General features: G+C 50.7%; 1 protein-coding gene across 1 annotated transcript in view; it reads right to left on the bottom strand.

Moving 5' to 3' along the window:
• Positions 1–329: 329 nt before the first annotated feature.
• The window catches only part of LOC127042028 (uncharacterized), a 47,484-nt gene continuing 26,111 nt past the window's right edge, over positions 330–21,702 (bottom strand). Inside the window, exon 2 of the mRNA XM_050935705.1 lies at positions 330–1,470. Within this exon, the coding sequence (XP_050791662.1) occupies positions 568–1,311 (744 nt within the window). The 5' untranslated portion in view covers positions 1,312–1,470 and the 3' untranslated portion in view covers positions 330–567. The remainder of the gene's footprint in view (positions 1,471–21,702) is intronic.

Raw genomic sequence — 21,702 nt, 5'->3', positions numbered from 1 at the left:
GACAGGCCAAATGGGAGGACTGCAAATTGATAATGAAGAGGGCCCACCACGAAGCGAAGGAAACGTCTGTGGCGTGGCCAAATGGCAATGTGAAAATATGCGTCCTGCATGTCGAGGGCGGCGTACCAGTCTCCCGGATCCAGGGATGGGATAATGGTCCCCAGGGAAACCATGCGGAACTTCAACTTCACCAGGTACTTGTTGAGCTCTCGCAGGTCGAGGATAGGCCTGAGGCCCCCCTTGGCCTTGGGGATCAGAAAGTAGCGGGAATAAAACCCCTTGCCTTTCTCGTTCTCCGGCACCGCCTCTATAGCTCCTTTGCCGAGGAGCGTCTGCACCTCCTGTCGAAGGAATTGCTCGTGAGAGGGGTCCCTGAAGAGGGACGAGGAAGGGGGGCGGGAAGGAGGAAATGAAACAAACTGCAGGCGGTATCCCGTCTGCACCGTGCTTAAGACCCAGCGGTCCGATGTTATTTGGGACCACGCCGGGAGGAAAAACGAAAGGCGGTTGGAAAATGGGGGGGAAGGATCCATTGGGGAAACTGTTACTGCGCCCTCGGGCGCACCTTCAAAATGAAGGCTTAGGTCCAGGCGGGGGCTTAGAGGAGCCTTGGTTCTGCCCCCCTTGGTTCCCCGAATGCCTGCGCCTTCCATTCCTGCCGCGGCGCCTGTTAAGGTCCTGCCGCTGGCGGAACTGGGAATATGGCCTGCGCTGTTGTTGTTGCTGTGGCCGGAAGGGTCTGCGTTGCGTCACGGGTGTGTGCATCCCGAGGGACCGCATAATGACTCGTTTATCTTTCAGACTCTTGAGTCTGGGGTCTGTCTTTTCAGAGAACAAGCCCTGGCCTTCGAAAGGAAGGTCCTGTATGGTATGCTGGAGCTCCGGCGGAAGGCCAGAAACCTGCAGCCAGGAGATGCGACGCATCGTTACTCCTGACGCGAGGGTACGGGCAGCTGAGTCTGCAGCATCCAAAGAGGCTTGCAAGGACGTGCGTGCGACCTTCTTGCCTTCATCCAAGATGGCCGTAAACTCTTGGCGAGCGTCTTGTGGCAGCAGCTCCTTGAATTTGTCTGCTGCCACCCAGGAGTTGAAGGCGTATCTGCTCAGCAGGGCTTGCTGGTTGGAGACCCTGAGCTGCAGCGCCCCAGCCGAGTACACCTTACGGCCGAGGAGGTCCATCCACCTGGCCTCTCTGGATTTGGGGGCTGGAGCCTCCTGGCCATGACGCTCCTTATCGTTCACGGATTGAACCACCAGGGAACACGGAGTCGGGTGCACATGGAGGTACTCGTAGCCCTTAGAAGGAGCCATGTACTTCCTCTCGACGCCCTTCGCAGTAGGAGGGATGGAGGCCGGAGACTGCCAGATGGTGTTGGCTTTGGCCTGGATGGTTCATATGAAGGGTAGGGCGACCCTGGTGGGAGCATCTGCTGAGAGGATGGTGACAATTGGATCCTCTATCTCCGAGACCTCCTCGGCTTGCAGACTCAGATTTTGAGCTACTCGCCTGAGGAGGTCTTGGTGCGCCCTGAGATCCAGCAGGGGGGGGGCTGTTGGAGGAGGTACCAGCCACCGCTTCATCCGGGGAGGAGGATGAGGAGACCCCCGGCAAGAGAGTGTCTAACGGCGGGTCTCCTTCGGCCCTCGCCTCTGCCTCAGGAGCCAAAGCGGAGTCTTGTTGCTTGGACCCTTCCTCCCCATCCGGGGAGGGAGGGGGGCGAGACAACGAGGCTTCAGGCGCCCTGCGCTCCGCAGTCGCCAGCCTAGCAGGGAGCTGTTGGGGGCCCTGGGCCTGATGGTATGCCCAGGGTGTCCAGAATCCCCATTGCTGCGGGCCTTGGTCTTGCTGTGGCGGATCGCTGAACAGCGCCGCCTGCCGGTCGGTGCCCAGCGCATACCCGCTGTCCGTTTGGGAAGATACGGATGGCTGTCTAGAGGGCCATGGCGGGGCTGACCCTGGTTGGTAAGGGTCTGCGCGGGTCGGCACGGACGAACGTCTCGGTGCCGGGGACCGGTGCCGGGAGTCATATCGGTGCCGGGATCGGGACCGGGACCGGGTTCTGTCACGGTGCCGGGATCTGGACCGGTACCGGGCGCCGCTTCGGTGCCGGGATCGGGACCTGCCACCAGCTCGGTGCCGGGAGGTCGACCGGTGCGGCGAGTAACGTCGGGACTGGCTCCTGGAATCGCGGTGCCGGTATCGGCGGCTGGAGTCCGACCGCGATCGTCTTGATGTCGACCGGCGCCGCGAGTGCGACCGGTACCGCTGAGGGGAGCGGTGCCGGGACTGCGAGCGGCGGCGGGATCTGGAGCGACCGTGGCGTCGGGACCTGGATCGTGAACGTGAGTCCCGAGACAGTGCCGACATCATGGGCTTGCCTCTGGACACGACCCGCACCGGAGGTACCGGGGGTGGCAGCTGAGTGGGCTCAGTCAGGGCTATGAGGTCCCGAGCCGAGGCGAAGGTCTCCGGTGTAGATGGGACCACTATCTCAACCCCAGATCTCATGGGGGAGCTTGGCGGCACCGGACTCGACGGACCCGCCGGGCCCGGAGTCGACGGTGCCGGCGGCGCCGCGGCCGATGTTGAGGCCGGGCGCTCCAGTCGGGTCTGCCTGGCCGGAGTAGCAGACTTCGACGGCCTTGGCTCTGTCCCCGGTGCCGGAGAAGGTCGGTGCTGGGGAGTCTTCTCGGTGCCGGTGCGATCTGGTGCCGGCGCTGAGATCACGGCCTGCGAAGCCGCCGGGTCAAGTGCCGCCTCCATAAGGAGAGTTCGGAGTCTTTGATCCCTCTCCTTCTTTGTCCTTGGCTTAAAAGCCTTGCAGATGCGGCACTTGTCTGATCTGTGCGATTCCCCCAGGCACTTCAGGCACGCGTCGTGGGGATCGCTGGTAGGCATGGGCTTCTTGCAGGCCGCACACTGCTTGAAGCCCGGCGAACCAGGCATGAGCCCGGTGCCGGGTGCCGGGAAGGACTAAGCCCCCGGCGAAGAACTATTTACAACTTACTTATACTTAACTACTACTATCTACACTTAACAATCTAATTAACAACTACAATAGTACTAGAGATAAACGATAGATAACGAGGAGAGCTAGGGACGTGGAGGACAGCTATGCCGCGCTCCACAGTTCCAACGACCGACACGGCGGTAAGAAGGAACTGAGGAGCGGGCGGGCCGGCAGGGATATATATTGGGCGCCATGGTGGCGCCACTCCAGGGGGCGACCTGCCGGCCCACTGGAGTTGCTAGGGTAAAAAAGTTTCCGACGAACGTGCACGCGCGGCACGCACACCTAACTGGAATGGATGTGAGCAATCACTCGAAGAAGAACCAAGCTTTATCCCTTTACATCTAACCACTAGGTGAAAAGAACATCCTACTCTTTCACAAAGGGGACAATGGCCTACACTTACTCCAATAACTTTGAATACTCATGACAGAGGGATGCTGAAAGAACTTGCAACACCTCTTCATTTCCAGCTACTAACTGGGATTAAAAAAAACGCTAAAAATACCTTAAATGCTTTTCCATGCAAGCCACTGAGGTAGTTCTCATACATTGTGCGTGGGAGGGGCGCTCAGGCCATGAGACATCAGATGATAAAAATCATTTGAGAGAACCCCAGCTCCAGAGTGTGCTCCTCTCTGCTTAACTGCAGGCATCATGTAAAACGCATACACTGGGGGACAATGCTAGGTGACCAGAGCAGACACTACCCCAGGGTTGCTGCCCCTGCTTTAGAGGGAGAGGAAGTTTGAGAGAACCCCCTGGCTCCTTTACCTTCAGGCGGCTGATGAACCCAGAAATCTTAACCTTCCTCATTGCAGCCCCAAACTCCTGAAGTGCGTTCAAGGTGAGGTCCAAGTGGCTCTCAGCAGAGAATGCGAGGATGGAAATGACTCCCTATCACCCAAGAAAAATACTGGTTAGGATCTAACCCACGAGTCCATTCCTTTCACCTGAAGTGGTGTAAAGTGCCAGTCAGGCGTGAGACACATGGGAAGCGGGGGCTGAGTGAAATAGCAATGAAGAGGATATGAATTGAAATGGCATCTGTCCCAGGCCAAGTCAGAGCTGAGCCCCACAGGGAGCAATCAGGGATTACTTGGTAAAGTGGGGAGAGGGACAGAGTCCTCATCTGTCTCTCAGGGACTTCCATATAATCTGTTGTTGTCAAAAATTTATGAAGCTGTGATTTAACGTGGACCAGGTCCTGACAAACTGCTAAGGACGTTCCTAACGCCTTATATAGGAAACTCTGAAAGAAAGAGACCAGCACTGAGATATCAGTAACACAACGTGCCTGTCAGTACAGACCCAGCTCAGCAACACTCAGGAAAGAACAAGATAGCCAAGTCCAAGCACCCATACTGCAGAAACATCCCATTATCTAGCCCAGCCAGAGAACCAACAATGCAGCACAGACAAGCAGCCTGTCCAAGCAAATTTTGGAAGGGCAGGGGGGCAAGAGAGCAGGGAACAAGTAAAAACAAATTTTATATGCAGAATAAAATATAAAGCAATGTAGCCCCTCAATCAGAATTTCAAGGGAAATTAACTAGAAACTAAGCCTTAACAGAGAACAAACCTTCTCATGGGAGGGGCTGGCATAGCCGGCCATCTGCTGACTCAACTCAAGGCTTATTTGCCTGCTCCAGGCACTGTCGTCTATCATCTCCAGAGATGTTCTTAGGAACTGAGTGTAAAACAAGAGTTAAAGCAGATGGTTAATTGCAAGAATTTGGGTGTTGTTGTGGGGTTTGTTTGTTTGGTGTTTTTTTTTTTCCTTTCTTATTCTCTCTTGTAATCTTTCCAATGTTCAGGTGTCATGAGAAGGTTATTTCCCTATTGAGAACTATAAACATCGACAACCCAGACTTCCTCTGCTGCTGTTCTTTAACCTTTGCCCGATGATTCCTCTCAGTCCCCAAACTCAGTTGGACAGTGAATTGGAGAATGAGATGGAGCCAAGAAATCTGACCATTGAGGAGTGATTTTATAGTGGATGGAAGATGGGTCTAATAAACTTTGAACAAAGGGTCCTGGACTACGAAGGACCAGAAACCTTCTCTGAAGTGCTCTGGACCCTTTATGCCACCTCCCGAAGATCCCCAGGGTTGTGAGGTACCTCACTACCACCTGCCCTTAGCATGAGGAAGCCTTCTCTGTGCTCTGCCAGCCACAGGAAACACAAGCATGCCCTTCTCACCTCATCCAGGTTCCACCATCCTTCTACAGATAAGCAATCGGTACAGTCCAACCGCTGAGCCCTCTCTGCAGCCCCACAATGTCCAGCGCCTGTTCCACTGGACACTCACAGAATTCATAGGTTTGCTACAGACCACCTTACCAGTTTTACCTCAGCGTCTCCGCTCCATTTCACACACTTAGATACATTTATAGTGAAAACAAGCAGAGTTCAATTCACAAAGATCAGAGAGTTGAGAAGGAGCAAGTAAAATTAATGTAAACAAATGGTTACGTAAAAAATAAAATCATAACACACTTCTAGAGCTTATACTTAGATAACCAAACATTCCCGTGTCTCACAAAGGATAGCTCCCCCAAATCTCTCTCCCAGCATGAAACACCCAGACCAAAAGTGATCATTCATAAGACAAGCCAGCTGGCAGTTCGTCCAATAGGTGAAGGATACCTGGTGCCGGATACCTCTGGACCTCCAGATAGGGTTCCAAGCATCCATTGTCTTCACTTGTAAACAGGGTATCCCCTATTGTTTGTTTGTTTTTCTGGTATCAAATCTCCTCTGGAGACTTCGCAATCACTTGATTAGAATTTTCCTGTATTGATTAGCATCCACTATGAATAATTATTCCATCTACATACAGCCATTCAGGCAGATAAGCATCTCCTCCCTGAAAGAAATTTGTTTATCACTTTCTGGTGACCAGCCCCAACTCACACCTTAAAAGCATCAATTTCAGTATACAACCATAACACCTTATATATTCTCCATCCAGTCACGTGCAATGATTATGATGAGCCGTGTGGCACAGGTATCCAGCAAAGGCTTCACATGACACCTTTTGATTATATAGAGATCAGATCCAGGGAATCCTGTGGCCTAAGTCAGTGGGCACCCAAAGGACCTGGGGTCACACCCTCAGCTCCCACTGAAGTCAGCCAGAGGTTAGTAACTCTCAGCGCTTTGCTGTTTCAGGCCCGAATTTTGAACTGCAGCCAGGAAATATCAGAAACCTCACAAGAAAACCTAATCTGATTTGATTTTTTAGCCCAAAAAATTTCAGATGAGGCTGAATCTGGAATGGGGAACTCTAGAGTGTAATCCAACCCCAAATGGAACTCCAAGCCTTCTGGGACATATTTGTCACTAGGTCCCTTCCTCTCATTTTCAGCACTCGCCATAAAAATGTTCCTTGTCTGGATTTACATGAGGGGGGCAGGGGGAAGGAGACAAACAGGAAAACAAATGAAAAAAAATCAACCTCAGTTTCAAAAAACTGAACATTTTCCATTTGGGCTGTGGTTGTTTCGTTTTGTTTTGTTTTGGGTAAAAAAAATTGGAAATGTCCCATGAAAATAAAAAAGGCCAGTTTTCACTGAACAAAATGAAATGGTTTGACCAGCTCTGCTTATAATGAAAAAAGTTTATCATTAATATTTTCCCCAGCTGATACATTTGGAGGGGGGAGGGAGGGCTGTGACAATACAGCTGAAAGGCGTCTTGTACCTGAAGCAGCATGTGCTCCCACTGTGCATGGTCCAGGGAATTCTCTGTTTCCTATAAAGCAGGAGGCAAAACAATAATGTCACCTAGGTTAGCAAGAAGAGTCGTCCCAGGAATCTCCTTTGCAGTCAGTCCTTCAAAAAGCTCTGCTCTGCCAAGCTGTAACATACCTGGGCTTTCAAGGCTAAATGGGACCTACGCCAATGTTCTTTGCAGGGCCGGCTCTGGCTTTTTTGCCGCCCCAAGCAAAAAAAAAGGGGGGGGGGCGCCGGAGGGGCAAAGCAGGGAAAAAAAAAAAACACAGCATGGCCAGAGCAGCAAAGTGGGGTGGGAGGAAGAAAAAAACAGTGCAGCTGGAACTGCAAAGCAAGGGGGAAAGAACAAAAAAAACTGCAGCACAGCTGGAGCAGCAAAGCAGAGGAAAAAACAACAACAACAAAAAACCACAGTGCGGCGGGAGCAGTAAAGCGAGGGGAGGGGGGAACAAAAACAAAAAAATGGTGCGGCTGGAGCAGCAAAGCAGGTAGAAAAAAAACTGGCGCGGCAAAGCCGTGGGTGGGGTGGAAACAAAACAAAAACACGAGCGGGAAAGCGGGGGGGAGGAGGGACAACGGCGCAGCTGGCAAAGCAGGGGAAGAAACAAAACCAAAAAACCCTACAGGGCAGCCGGAGCCAGGGTGCTACAGAGCGAGCGCCTGGTCTATTGGGGGGGCGGGAGAGAGAGAAGTGGGGCGGCCAGCTCTTCAGTGGGGAGCTCACACCGCGGCCCCGACCGCCATGCCGCCTGCGGGAGGGCTCCGCGCTGCTCCGGTCGGCTGGGAGGGAAGGACGTGGGCTGCCCTGCCAAGTTTGCTGCATGGTGCTCCCCTCCTCCACCTCCTACAGGGCGGCCAGAGCAGCAAACAAACAAACAAACAAACAAAAACCGGCTGTGCCGCCCTAGGATAAGGCGGAATGCCGCCCCCTCGAATCTGCCGCCCCAAGCACGAGCTTGCTCGGCTGGTGCCTGGAGCCGGCCCTGGTTCTTTGTTGGATCAACAGAAAGTATCATGTTATGTACCCTGCTGGCATTTTTAATTCAGGGTCAGTCAACCCACCAGGAGTGAGATTCTGAGCACTCACAATTCCTGTTGACTTTAATGGGAGCTGAGGGTACTTAGCATCTCACAAAACTGTTCAGCACATCAGAAGACTGGGTTTAATGGGAATACAAACTTTTCCTGTATAATAAAAGATTCTGGACTTGATCCTAACTTGATGTAAATTGGTGTAGCTTCACTGAAGTCAATGGAATTATACTGGTTTACATCAGTGAGACTCTGGCCCTGTTTCTGAATGTCCAGTCTAACCTACCCTTCTTTAATGTCGGCACAATGTAGTACTGGAGACTCTGTACAGCAACAACCACTAGGGAAGAGAGAGCTCATTTTTTAAATCTTTTTTTGAATATCAAACCCACTTGAACATTGTGGGGCTTGACAGTCACCAGAAACATATTGGGTTTGTGCTCCACATAAGGTCTGTCATACTCCACAGAGACTATACTGGCAGAGCTACATCATCGGTGCTCTGCTGGCATAACCACATAGGGTAGACACAGCCTACACTGACTGAGGAGGTCAATAGATTCATACCACTGTAAAATTGATGAAAGACATTATTAGGCCCACAATACCTAGATTCTACATAGGGCACCCATTTGGCCAACCTAGCTTTTATGGCTCAGGTTTCCTTACAGAAAGAAAAACTCTGGGTTTTTTAATTGAATCACCCTTGAACGTAAACATGAGGTTTAATTTTCAGAAAAATTCAGTTTGCACAAATCAGACTATATATGTAACCCCAAAATATTTCACTAACCTCCAGCTTCACGCATAATTCACCTTCCCAAACATTAACCTAGCACAGGTGTGGGGGGAACTGCTGTAAAATTTCCATTCAGCTGAAACCTTCCTGGCCTGATTCTGCCCGGATTGAATTGGCTTCAGTGATTCAACTCTGGATTTACCCCAGTGGTTCACAGTTATCCAGATGAAGGAAAAGTGAGGGCCTAGAAGCCCAATTTCAATTCCCCACTGTTCCCACATTCTGCAACAGGAATGGCACAACACATGTCCATACAAAACTGCATTTTCTGGCTTCCTTTCTATTCTCCATGGATCGCACTCCTCCTAACTAGCACTTTACCGCCAATGTACTGCAGCAGAGATGGGATCTTTACTACCCACATCTCACCCACTGCTGCATGGATATTTTGGTGCAGGGCCTTTAGTAATTGCAAGGCAGCACATCCGTGTCCTTCTCCTGCATAAGGGGATGAGGCTACTACCTGTCAATGAGAGAGAAAGAACAGGCTAAGTTTTGTCAGCACAATACCAGTTTGTTCCTGAAGGAGGGAACAGTTCAGACTCTCTCATTGTGGAGACCGTACAATAGAGTTGTTGATTCTACTGCAGCGCCTTCCTGAAGAAGAAAGCATTCTAGCTAGTACGAGGATCCAGAACAGTGTGTCTCAGGAGAGGGCAGAGACAGAGAGATCCAATCATACACATTCCGCAGCCTGTCTGCAAGCATCTGGCTAGAAAACCCATTTTTATATAGTTAACTGTCCCACTTCATATTCCACTGCAAACCTATTCTCATGGTCTACTCACCAGGAGTTGTGCCAGCAGCCCCTGGGGTGTAGGGAGTTTCACTAGGGAAAGAAAGAGAATATCATTAATTATGCCATGCCTTCAGAGAGTCCTGCTGATGTTATTCACCTAGCCATTTCCAACGTGCCCACCAATGTTGAATGCAGCTGATCATAACTTGCATTTCCATAGTGCTTTCAGTCTGAGCTTCTCAAAATGCTTTACAGACATGAATGAATTCCGCCTCACAGCACCTCTATCAGGTTGGCATTAATTACTCCTTCATGTCACAAGTGCGGAAGCTGAGAGAGAAAGATCAAGTGATTTCCCCAAGGTCACATCAGAATTTTGGTGGCAATCTGGAAACAGAACCCACATTTCCTAGCTCCCTCCCATGGCCATGTTGTAATCACAAAACCATCCCTCATTCATTTTAGCCTTCTCATTGCAGACGAGAGAACTGGAGCAGACTGAACCTGTTCATTTCACAGTGTGCCAGGAGAGAATAATGCCAGTTCCCTAAGGCATCTGCAGAGAGGCTTCAAAGTACCAGTGTACTGAGCTGGCACCACATATTCTAGAAGCCTTGGCCATAGCACCTGCAGAGAAGAGCGAGACTGTTCAGTACACAGCTATTTCCATTCCCCCACCTCCAGTATCCTGCTGTCTGAATCCCTCCCTCTCATGTAGTTTCTCCTTTTATTCATCACTGATCCTTCCCTTACCTATCACCTCATCTCTCTCTCCCCTCATCATCTCACTCTACCCCTCACTCTGTCTTTTAAATACACGGCCTTGTTTGGTGAGCAATTTGGCTCTCACCCAGAGATGAATCCTCTTTCCTGTCATTACAGCATTATGGAGCTATTTAGATAGCACCATCAACTCACCCAGAACTCACCCTGAACTTTACAGACCTAGATAAGGCATAGTCCCAGCCCTAAGATTTGTTCAAATCCAGGATCACCAAATCTAAATGTCAGAAGTATTCATGGAGGATCTAAGGGGGAGTTGCATTCAGACAGTGGAAAGAATGAAGAGAAGATCTCTGCAACATGATTCCTTCCAGTTAAATTGCTTTCTATCTTTTCTCTAATGTGAACCACTTACTCCATGATGAAGGGGTCACACCATCCCTGACATGAATTTGACATTCTGTTCCTCCGTTATGCTGAGTGTGCAAAAAGCTTCCTTGTGGGGAAGTACAAAAAATGTAAGGAAGAACGTCCTTATTTCAAGAAGCAGTAGCAACAGGTCACTTACTTGGGTCATTCCACTGACTGAGGTGTCCAGACATTGCAGGATGTTAATGCACAGGGTTTGGATAGTGTTTTCTTCCTGAATAGCCTGGGTGAGAAGTGTTGTACCCTGCTGTGAGATAGCTATATAGAACTTATTACCTAGTAGCAAGACACTGGCTAGAGAATCAGTGTCCTTCTCTTACAAAGCCATCTTGAACATTGGCCTATGCCTGCTTTTATATTGCACTGGAAGTGCACAGCCATCTGAAGGGAAGAGAATAATAGAAACTCCTAACTGGTGGGTCAGATCCCAGGCTTAGGAAAACCCTAAAGTGAAGGGAATGATTCACTGAACACAAAAGAGTTTCCCCAACAAGGTTAATTTTCTTTAAATTTGAAAAACTGTTTCATCTTTTTATCTCTGAGGAAAAACATTCAGACTCTGCCCAGTGGAAATCAATATGCAGAACCAGGGGGATCCACTCTGTTTGTTCTGATGCCCCAACCAGCTTGGTCATTTCGTGTGTAGTGAGTGTGATTCTATCAACGGGCCTAATTCTCCTCTTACTTACACCGGACTAAATATTGATTGACTCTACTGATTTCAGTTTAAAGGAGAGTAAAACTGGCCCAATGAGAAAAAGCAGCCTTCCTTAAGATGGGTGTGTGTGTGAAAGAGAAAAAGGCCCTTGGAGAGTATTGCCACAAGCTCGAACTTTGTAGAAAAGGGGCCAGGCAGACCTAAGATCTTCAACAACTTACTGTAAAGTTGAACTGTTTATGTTAATACAGATCATGGATCCAATCATGGAACACAAAGTGTCTGGAGCCCCTGGCTGTGTCCATGGATAGAAATATGGATTGAAGATATTTTTAAACTAGTACATGTAGATGAGAGCATGTAGTGAGGGAAATATGCAGCAAGCTTTTCCAGTCTCCTGACAGTCTGTGATGCAACCTCGGTGTTTTGCTGATAGTTTACGTTTGCTTCAACAGCCAGAGAATTGGGCATCATTATGTTCTCTGGAGAGTCTATTTAAAACAAAGAGATGTGCTTCCTTATACTAGAATATTTCACTGAAAAATGGTGTTTTCAGAATTTTCAATGACTCAGAGGGTTGAGTAACCTAGATGACTCTGTTAGATGTAAATACCCAGTGTGAGAGTCTTATCTGTTACACTAGTATAAATCCAGAGTAACGCCACCAAAGTTAATGGAGTTACATTGACTTTACACCAATATAACTGATCAGATTCTGGCTCTAATCATTCAGTCCAGTTGTCCTTGAGTCAAAACTCCCACTGAAGGCAAGGGGAGCAGTCAGCATGCAAGAATGGTAGGACCGAGTCCTAAGTGTTAAGAACTCTCCTTACCAGTTTGCTGGTGGACACACTGAACTCCCTGAAAACATGTGCTACCATATCCCATGCTGCACAATTCTCCACACTTTCCGAGCTGAGCAGCCTCCGGATGAAATGAAGAACTGCCGTCCTCACCTGCAAGGATAGAGATGACACAAAAGAGTTGTTATCCCTTCTGCCTGAAATAGGAGATAGGATATGAGACTCCTGATGCTTTTGATTTGATCTCCTTGGCTTATAAACATGAATCAACTTAACACAAGCAGGAGAATGACATGCCTTCTCTAGTCTGCAGTCTCTCCTCTGGATCTGAATGAAAGCTCCACCCGGATGTCCATTCATCCCATATCATTGAAAAAATTGAAATATTTCACTGCTCCACACACAATCTTACCATAGCATTCTGATCACCCAGAGAGGATTTCACTGCCTTCACAATCAGAAACTTTTTCAGTCTTGTCTCGGGCACTGAAAGATAAGGAGAGGTGTACAGTACTTCTTTGTTCCACACACTCATTTTCCACATTGGAATTAATCCTGGATTTTCAAAAGGCCCTATTGAAGAATAGTACCAAGCTTCTCTCATACACAGAATCAGTGGGGAAAACATAGGACCAGACTCTGGTCTCAGTTACACCAGTGTAAATCTAAAGTAATTCCATTTCTATAAATAGTGCCATCAGACTGCCATGATGGAAATAATAAAAAAGAATTAGATAGACTGAGGTCAATCTGTTTACACAGTATAACAGAACTCAGAATCTAGTCTATAGTGTCTAATACTGACGATTATCGAGTCAGGGTTACTATTTTACTTTTGATTATTGTTACCGTGCATTAGCCCCAAGTCAGCTTCTGTATCTGAAGTTGAAAAGTATCTTGGGCTACATTCAGCACTTAGTTGAACCTGTTGATTTCTGTGTGGCCATAGGGGGGGTAACTTAGGGCAGCATTTGGCCCCTTAGTGGATATCCAGACCACTGTTGACTGTGTGTTATAGAGATTCTGTGCCCCATTTGCAGGGGCGATGAGTCCATTACAGCCCTGCCATGCCTACAAAGCTTTGGTCCTTTAGCTCAATCTATAGTAGCTCATGCTTTTAGCTCTGCATCAGGGCTGGCTTTCGGCCGATTCCCCTGATTCTCCTGAATCGGGCCCCATGCCTGAGAGGGCCCCACAAATAACAGGACCCTGCGTCCAGTAGCCTTTTAAATTTTTACTCACCCGGCAGCGCTCTGGGTCTTCGGCGGCACTTCAGAGGCGGGTCCTTCATTCGCTTTGGGTGTTCGGCAGCTGTGACGATGCGGTTCTGGCGGGACCCAACTGAGAGTACCAATTCAGGACCAATTGCTTAAACAGGGCAGTCACAGCCCTAGGCTGGGGTTTTTCCACCTCTAAGGCAAACCAAGCCAGCCAGACAAAAAGGACTTCGGTTTCACCCCACTGGCTAACCACAAGTCACACAAGCAATTTCCTTAGACACTCCAGTCTCCCAGTATCCCCATCAGTCCCACTCGTCCTGGGAATGAATGGTTATGAAAACCAACACCCCAGTAAAAGAAAAAGGTTCTCTCGATCCCAAAGGACCAAGCCCCAGACCCAGGTCAATATACACATCAGATCTTACCCACAAATCACGCTGTTGCCAATCCTTTAGAATCTAAAATCTAAAGGTTTATTCATAAAAGGGAAAAGATAGAGATGAGAGCTAGAGTTGGTTAAATGGAATCAATTACATACAGTAATGGCAAAGTTCTTAGTTCAGGCTTGTAGCAGTGATGGAGTAAACTGCAGGTTCAAATCAAGTCTCTGGAGAACATCCCCAGCTGGGATGGGTCATTCAGTCCTTTGTGCAGAGCTTCTGTTTGTAGCAAAGTCCCTCCAGAGGTAAGAAGCAGGATTGAAGACCAAATGGAGATGAGGCCTCCGCCTTATATAGGCTTTTCCAGGTGTAAGAACACTTCTTGGTTCTTACTGTGGAAAGTTACAGCAAAATGGAGTTTGCAGTCACATGGGCCAGTTTCTGCACACCCTGCTGAGTCACAGGGCGTAACTGCCTTCTCTCGATGGGACAATTGTGTAGGTGATGGTCCTTAATGGGCCATCAAGCAGGCTAAACAGAGCTGACACCAACTTGTCTGGGATCTTTCCCAGTAACACAACACAAGTTTGAAATACAGACAGCATACAGTCAATATTCATAACTTCAACTACCAAAATGCTACAGACATACAGACAGCATAATCATAACCAGTAATCCGTAACCTGGTCTTAGACACCTTATAGGACCCCCTTTACCTAGGATTTGGTGCCACTATAGGATCTTGGTTGCAACCCATGTTCTATATGGTCTCAGTTTATATCAATAACATCACAGCAGCGCTTTGGCTGTGGGTCTTTCACTCACTCCGGGTCTTTGGCAGCACGTGAAGGATCCGCTGCTGAAGTTCCACCGAAGACTCGGAGTGAGTGAAGGACCCGCCACCGAAGTGCAGCCAAAGTCTCAGGGCACCGCCCGCTGAGTACAAGCCCCACAAATCAGGTCCCCCACTTCCTAAAGCTGGACCTGCCCTGGACGTCCCCAACTCAACCCTCAGCATGTCGGCCAAGAGGGCAGCTGGCACAGTTGCTCCTGTGTTACTTACAGTCAGCACCAACAATAGCTCTGAGCAGATTCAGAGATGCCACACGAACAGCCTCATTCTCAATCTCCAGCTGCGAGTGCAGAAATGCTATCAGATCATTAGGAGAAGAACTGGCTGCAAGGCAAGAAATCACATCCTCACTGACAACAGAACTCTTATTCTTACCAGACCTTACAAAGGAAGTTACAAGGAAACCACTGTGTAACTCAGAGTCTCTTCCCCTTACCTAGCAGAACTATACAATAGACCAGCTCTGTGTGATTTTCCATGCTGAGCGACTTAGGAAGGGGAACTCTGTTCTCAAGCTCTCACTGTGGGGGCATTCGGGCCCGGAGGTGGGTGGCTGGAAGGTAGGCCCCAAGAAGGCTTCCGCGACCAGGAAGTCTTCCATAAGCGAGACGGCTGCAGCCAATGTCGCTGGCTGGAGGCGGAGCACCCAGGCCCTCCCCCAAGCAGGCAGAGTCAGGACGAACTGCTCCAAGACAACCTGCTTGGTTACCTCCTCGGCCGTCCTGGCCTCCAGCTGCAGCCATCGGCGACATGCTTCCTTCAAGGTCTGGGCCACCAGCTGTGGGCGGGCGCCCGCAGGGTAGGCCTGGCTCTGGAACTGCATCCTAAAGGTCTCGGGGCTGACGTCCAAGGCGTCCAGGACCGCGGCTTTCACCCGGTCATAGTCCCTGGCCTCCTCCACTGCCAGACCGCGGTAGGCCGTCTGGGCCGTCCCGGTCAAATACGGTGCCAGAAGAGTGGCCCATTGGTCTCGGGCCCACGACGAGGGCCAAGCGTTCAAAGGTGAGCAAGAAGGCGCCTCGGGGTCATTGTCCGGGCCCATCTTGGTCAGGTGCAGGGGGGCGGCTGAGCGTGGCCCCCCAGCGCCCTCCCTCGCTGGCAGGGCGGGGTACGATGACCAAGAGCTGCTGCAGCTGGCTTCCCAGTTGCTGCACCAGCTGCTGTTATTGCTCAAGCTGAGCCGCGTGCTGCTGCTGCTCTTGTTGGAGATGAGCGGCATCTCGCTGTTGCTGGAGTTGGGCGGCATGCTGCTGCTGCTGCAGCTGGGCCGCCTGCTGCTGCTCCTGGCTTTCCGCCAACAGCTGGAATAGCCGCTCCATATGCATACTCCTGGCTGCTAGAGGTGTGGACCACCGCCCTCCTTCTGGCCCCTTCTCACAGGGGCGAGGGTGCAAAGTCCCTGGTCAGGTGCCACTTGTAAAGGTGTGGGACTGGGGTGCGACCCTCCCCGAGGGGCGGAGGGGAGCCACACCGGCTCGCTACACGTGGTCGGGCCAGGCAGGTCCTGGGGCAACAAACACAAAGGTCCAAAGGTCCGGCCCTGGGTTCGGGGCCGAGCAACAATGCAAAGTCAATGGGGGAGCTCAGGCCCTTTGCCTCAGGGCAGAGCGACAATACAGAGTCAATGGGGAGCTCAGGCCCTCTGCTTCAGGGCGGAGTGACAATACAGAGTCAATTGGGAGCTCAGGCCCTTTGCTCAAGGCTGAGCAACAATACAGAGTTAATTGGGAGCTCAGGCCTCTGTTTCAGGGCGGAGCAACAATACAGAGTCAATTGGGGGCCCCGCCCTAAGGCCAGGTGGGGCACCAAACGCAGAGTCACCAAACTCAGACCCTTTTGGCTCAGGGCTGAGCAAACAGTCAGTAAGCCCAGGCCCTGGGGCAGGGCGGGGCACTAAGTAGCTCTGAGCTCCTGTCCTTCAGCAGGGGCTGAGCAAACAAACAGTCTGTTAGCATGGCCTCCTCAGGCCAGCGAGAGGGGGAGTCTGCCACCCTTGGAAGGGTGGCAGGAGGAACGCAGGCCCTCCCACTCCACTGTGTTCCAGCCCGGAGCCCTAGTAGTGGCTATCACCGCTGATGGTCAGTGGGGATCCTGACCGAAACACACTGACATAGGCTCAGGTACGTCCGCAGCCTGACTGGGGTCAGCTGCCCCCGGGCTACTTCCAATTTCCCCTTCCGGGCCTACCTGATCCGTGGCATCAGCCCCCGGGAAGTCCAGCAGCATGGGCTCCTCGCGGCCAGGGCTGGGTGGCAGGTCTGGCAGCTCCCCCAGGAAATATGGCCAACTTGCTCCAGGGGTTCCTCGGGGTAATAGCAGGGATGGGGAGGCTCCGGCAGCTCCTCCGAGTAGCGGGCGCTGGGGGGCTCCGGCGGCTCCTCCCAGTAGTGGGAGCAGGGAAGCTCCGGCCAGTCAGGGTGACTGCTCTTGGTCCTAGCAGCTTCCCAGTCACGAGCTCCCTGCGGCAGGTCTGCTCCTGGCGGTGGGTGGGCTTCAACTGAGCTCTGACGGCCGCCTGACCCTCTGAGGGGCGGGATCACCGCTCCTTAGCCCCGCCCACTCAGGTGTCCGGCGGGGCGCGCCCTCTCCTGGGCAGGAGGGGAGCCACACCGGCTCGCTACTTGCCCCCCCCCCCAAGTCTGGCTTCCGCTCATCGAGGCCAGGCTTTTCCATCTCCCCAATGCGGGATAGGAAGTCCGCGTTGGCATGGTCTTTACCCGCCCGATGCTGGATGGTAAACGCATAGGGCTATAAGGCCAAGTACCAGCGCATGAGATGAGCGTTGTTGTTCTTCATCCGCATCAACCATTGGAGGGGGGCATGGTCCATGACCAGCGTGAACGGGGCGCCAAGGAGGAAAAACCAGAGGGCGTTGCAGGCCCATTGCATGGCAAGGGCCTCCTTTTCTATCACGGCATTATTCCACTCCTGAGGAAATAGTTTCCGGCTAAGGTACAGTACCGGCTGATCTCTTCCGTCCACTTCTTGGGACAGGACAGCACCTAAGCCCACCTCTGACGCGTCTGTTTGGAGGATAAACCTCCGGGTGAAGTCTGGGCTGTACAAGACCAGCTCCTGACACAGGCATCTCTGGAGCATCCTGAAGGCTGCTTCGCATTCTGGGGTCCACTGTACCTGTCGGGGGCTATTTTTGGTTAGCAGCTCGGTTAGGGGTGCTGCGATGGAAGCGAACTGCGGGATGAATCGCCGATAATACCCGACAAAGCCCAGGAATTGTCGTACCTGGTGTTTTGGCGGTGGCGTTGGGCAGTCCGCGAGGGCTTGCACCTTCCCCACAAGAGGTTTTACTCATTCTCCTCCAATGGTATAGCCGAGGTATGTGGTCTCCTGCCAGGCTATACGGCATTTCTTGGGGTTAGCCGTCAACCCACCTGCCGCAGGGACCTTAGGACCGCCAGGTCAGCCAGTTGCTGGTCACATGAGAATAAACAGGAAGAATTAGATTGCAGAACTGCGATGCACCCATTCTGTGGAGACACCTGTGGAGACAACTATGGAAATATTGTTAGTATTGACAGATGCTGATTAAAACAATTTTAACTGATTTTGGTGACTCTAAAATGTTTCCAATTTTTCCCCAATCTTTGCATATGTATTAGTAGTCAGAAGGACTCTCGTAGGGCCTTGCCATCTTGGCTTTAAAATTTCTTTAACCTTTGGGTAAATGTGACACATTACCGTATCCCCAACTTTAAATGCAGGTTTGTCCAGACTGCTATAATGATCCAGCTGGGTTTGGTTTTCCTTCACTTGGTGGTATAAATCCTTCAACTCTCCGTCCAATGCCTTGATGTAGTTCTGCAGCCTGTCTGCAAAAAGCCCCAAGCCCCCCACAGGGAGGATCACAGTGCTAGGCATTCTCATTGCTCTTTCTGTCATTAGCTCAAAGGGTGTCTGTTGAGTCAGCCTATTTGGGCTGCCCCTGATCTGATACAACACAGCAGGAAGCATACGAGCCCATCCTTCTCCTGTATCCAGTACTGTGTTTGTTAAGGCTGTTTTTATTGTTCTGTTCATTCTTTTCACCATTCCTGAGCTTTCAGGGTGGTGTGGTATATGGAATTTTTGCTTTATTTCTAGTGCCTTACATGCCTTCTTCATTACTCACCCTGTAAAGTAGTTTCTTGGTCAGAGTCTGTTGACAGTGGCAAACCCCATCTGGGTATTATTTCTTCTGCTAGGATTCGAGCTACTGTTGTAGCAGTACAATTCTTGGTTGGGAATGCCTCTACCCAATGGATAAAAGTGTCAATAATTACCAAAATGTAAGTGTACTCTCTGCTTTGTGGCAAAGGTCCAGTAAAATCAATTTGCAAATTTTGCCACGGTCCCTCTGGTTGTGGTTGGCGATTCAGAGGCACCTTTTCCCCACATTCACTTGTGCACACGTCACACATCTTTTGAGAAATTGTAAAGCATCTTTTTTATGGCTGGCCACCACCAGTATTCCAGGACAGCCTTCATTAGTCTCCACCCCAGATGAGCTGGAGAGTGGATGGCATGGAGCAGTTGAGCCTGTATGCACTCCGGGGCTACCTGCTTCTCCTCCCCAGCCCATACCACAGGTGATTTTTATACACACAGCCTTGTTCTCCCAATTTACTTGTCTCTTCTGGGCTTATGATTGCATACAGATTTTTTTTAAATTCACTTCCTTTTTTGGCACTCTAGCGGCACAAACCTTAATAGGACTTGCTTGTGCAATTTTTTTGGCAGGTTTATCTGTCCAATAATTTCCTTTTTGTTCCTCACTTGAGATCTTATTGTGTGCTTTTATCTTTACTACTGCTAGTTTTGATGGTGGTTTGGCAGCTTCTGTTAGTCTTTGAACTGCTTTCATATTATTAATTGGCTTGCCAGTCGTTGTTAAAAAAACCCTGCGTGACCACATGTCCATGTAGTCATGCACTATTCCAAATGCATATTTGCTGTCTGTGTATACAGTGAGCTTCTTGACTTCTCCCACCCTCAAAGCTTCTGTGAGGGCTGTTAGCTCCGCTTCTTGGGCTGACTTTGATCCTTCCATCTGACCTGACGCTATCACTATCCCATTACTGAGTACCCACTGCCCATTCGGTGTGTGGCACTTCATATTCATACTTGCTTGATCCATCTACGTACACAACTATATCTGGATTTTCTAATGGCTCTTTAATTCTTTTCAACACTTCCTCTTCTCTATCTATAAGACATTCGTGTACCTCTCCCTCTATGTTCAGAAATTCAGCTACATTTATTCCCTTGTCTCTTACTATGGAGAAGTTAGGGTTTTGCAAGCACAATGTTGAGTCCCACTGACTCCTGCGGGCATACAGATCTTAGTCGCCCAGTGTTGAGGAGATCAGTAAGTGTATGGGGAGTATAGAGCACTAATTTCCCTGTGAGAGTGTATGATTCACAAGCTTTCACAGCCCATGTAGCACAATCTAGAGCTGCTACACACTCCGGTAATCCCTGGGATACAGGGGCTCTTATGGTAGATAGATATATGCTACCGGACACTGTCTGTCTCTGTGAAGCTGGGTTAGCACAGCTGAGTACTGGATCCCGCTATGGCTGCAGTAAAGGTGGAACGGCTTTCTCATATTGGGTAAGCCCAGGCTGGGGGTGGAGGCTAAAGCCAGGGCCGTCCTTAGACATAAACAACATAGGCAGCTGCGTAGGGCACCTGAAAATTTGGGGCACCACTGGGTCTTAGCGTCCATGCATCTTGTTTTCCTATCCCTGTTCTGACCCTTCCTGCAGGCTCCCACAGATGGCTGCTGCAGCCTGGTGAGTCTTCCTTGGGAGGGAATCTAGTAGTTAAAAGTGAAAAAGCCTCCAGCCTGCCAGACCTATTAGCACAACATTGAAACTGTTAAAGAGCCATTCAAGGGGTAATGAAGCCATTTAACAGGCATTTGCCAACCCCCAGGTATATACTGACAGGTTTCAGAGTGGTAGTCCTGTTAGTCTGTATCAGCAAAAACAAGGAGGAGTCCTTGTGGCACCTTAGAGACTAACAAATTATTTGGGCATAAGCTTTCGTGAGCTATAACCCACTTCATCAGATGCCCATGAAAGCTTATGCCCAAATAAACTTTTATACTGTCAGTTTCTGACTTCACTGACAAAAACAGTTGTGCATTAATGTAATATTTACACAGAACATGTCAGTCTACAGGACCCAGGTGGCACTGGTCGTACTCGCGGCACAGATCCACCTCTCGTCCCGGTCGGTATTCTCGATACCACTCCGGCTCTAGGCACCGCTCCCGGCACCGAGACTCTCGCAGCCAGTCCCGCCGCAGACGCTCGAGATCCAGGTCGACCTCCCGGCACCGCGCTGGTTGCAGGTCCCGGTCTCGGTACCAATACGATTCCCAGTACCGATCCCCGGCACTGAGAAGATCTCCAACGACGGGAGCGAGGGACTCATACCAGCCTCATTCAGCTCCTCCATGGCCGTCCCGTCAGCCGTCCGTGTCATTTCAGGCGGTTAGTGCATACACCCCGGACACCGACGTGCCTGCTGCCTTGTTCAGTGAGCCCCAGGTTCAAGATCATGGTCCGCAGCAGTGGGGATTCTGGACGCCCTGGGCATACTATCAGGCCCAAGGCCCTCTCCCAGGTCCACCACGCTCGACGGCCTCAGAGCACAGGGCACCGGAGGCCACGATTACCCGTCCTCCCCCTCCTCCTGTGGAGGAAGGGTTGACCCAGCCTCAGGGCTCCAAGCTCCCCGGGGAGACGGACACGATCCACCAGGCGGAGCCCTCATCAGACCAGCTCGTTCCAGGTCTCTCCTCTTCATCTTCCCCTGACGAGGCTGTAGCTGGAACCTCATCGGCCAGCTCTCCTCCAATTTACCTCAGGGCCCACCAGGACCTCCTCAGGAGTGTTGCACAGAACATGAACTTGCATGCCGAGGAGGTCCCAGAGGTCCAAGACCCAGTGGTGGACATATTGTCATCTGATGCTCCCACTAGAGTGGCCCTCCCATTTATTAAGACCATACAAGCCAATGCCATTACGATCTGGCAGTCTCCGGCCTCTGTTCTGCCCGCTGCGCGAGGGGTAGAGCGCAAATACATGGTGCCCTCAAAGGGCTATGAATATCTATATGTACATCCTTCTCCTTGCTCCCTCGTCGTCCAGTCAGTTAACGAGAGGGAGCGCCATGGCCAGCAGGCCCCAGCCCCTAAATCGAAGGACGTGAGGCGCATGGACTTGCTCGGGCGAAAAGTTTACTCTGCGGGGGGCCCTCCAGCTCCATGTGTCCAACCAGCAAGCCCTCCTTAGCCGCTATAGCTACAA

Source organism: Gopherus flavomarginatus, unplaced genomic scaffold, assembly GCF_025201925.1.
Source record: "Gopherus flavomarginatus isolate rGopFla2 unplaced genomic scaffold, rGopFla2.mat.asm mat_scaffold_177_arrow_ctg1, whole genome shotgun sequence".
NCBI lineage: Eukaryota > Metazoa > Chordata > Testudines > Testudinidae > Gopherus > Gopherus flavomarginatus.
Note: the sequence above shows the minus strand (reverse complement) of the source record. Positions and strands in the feature narration are given on the sequence as shown.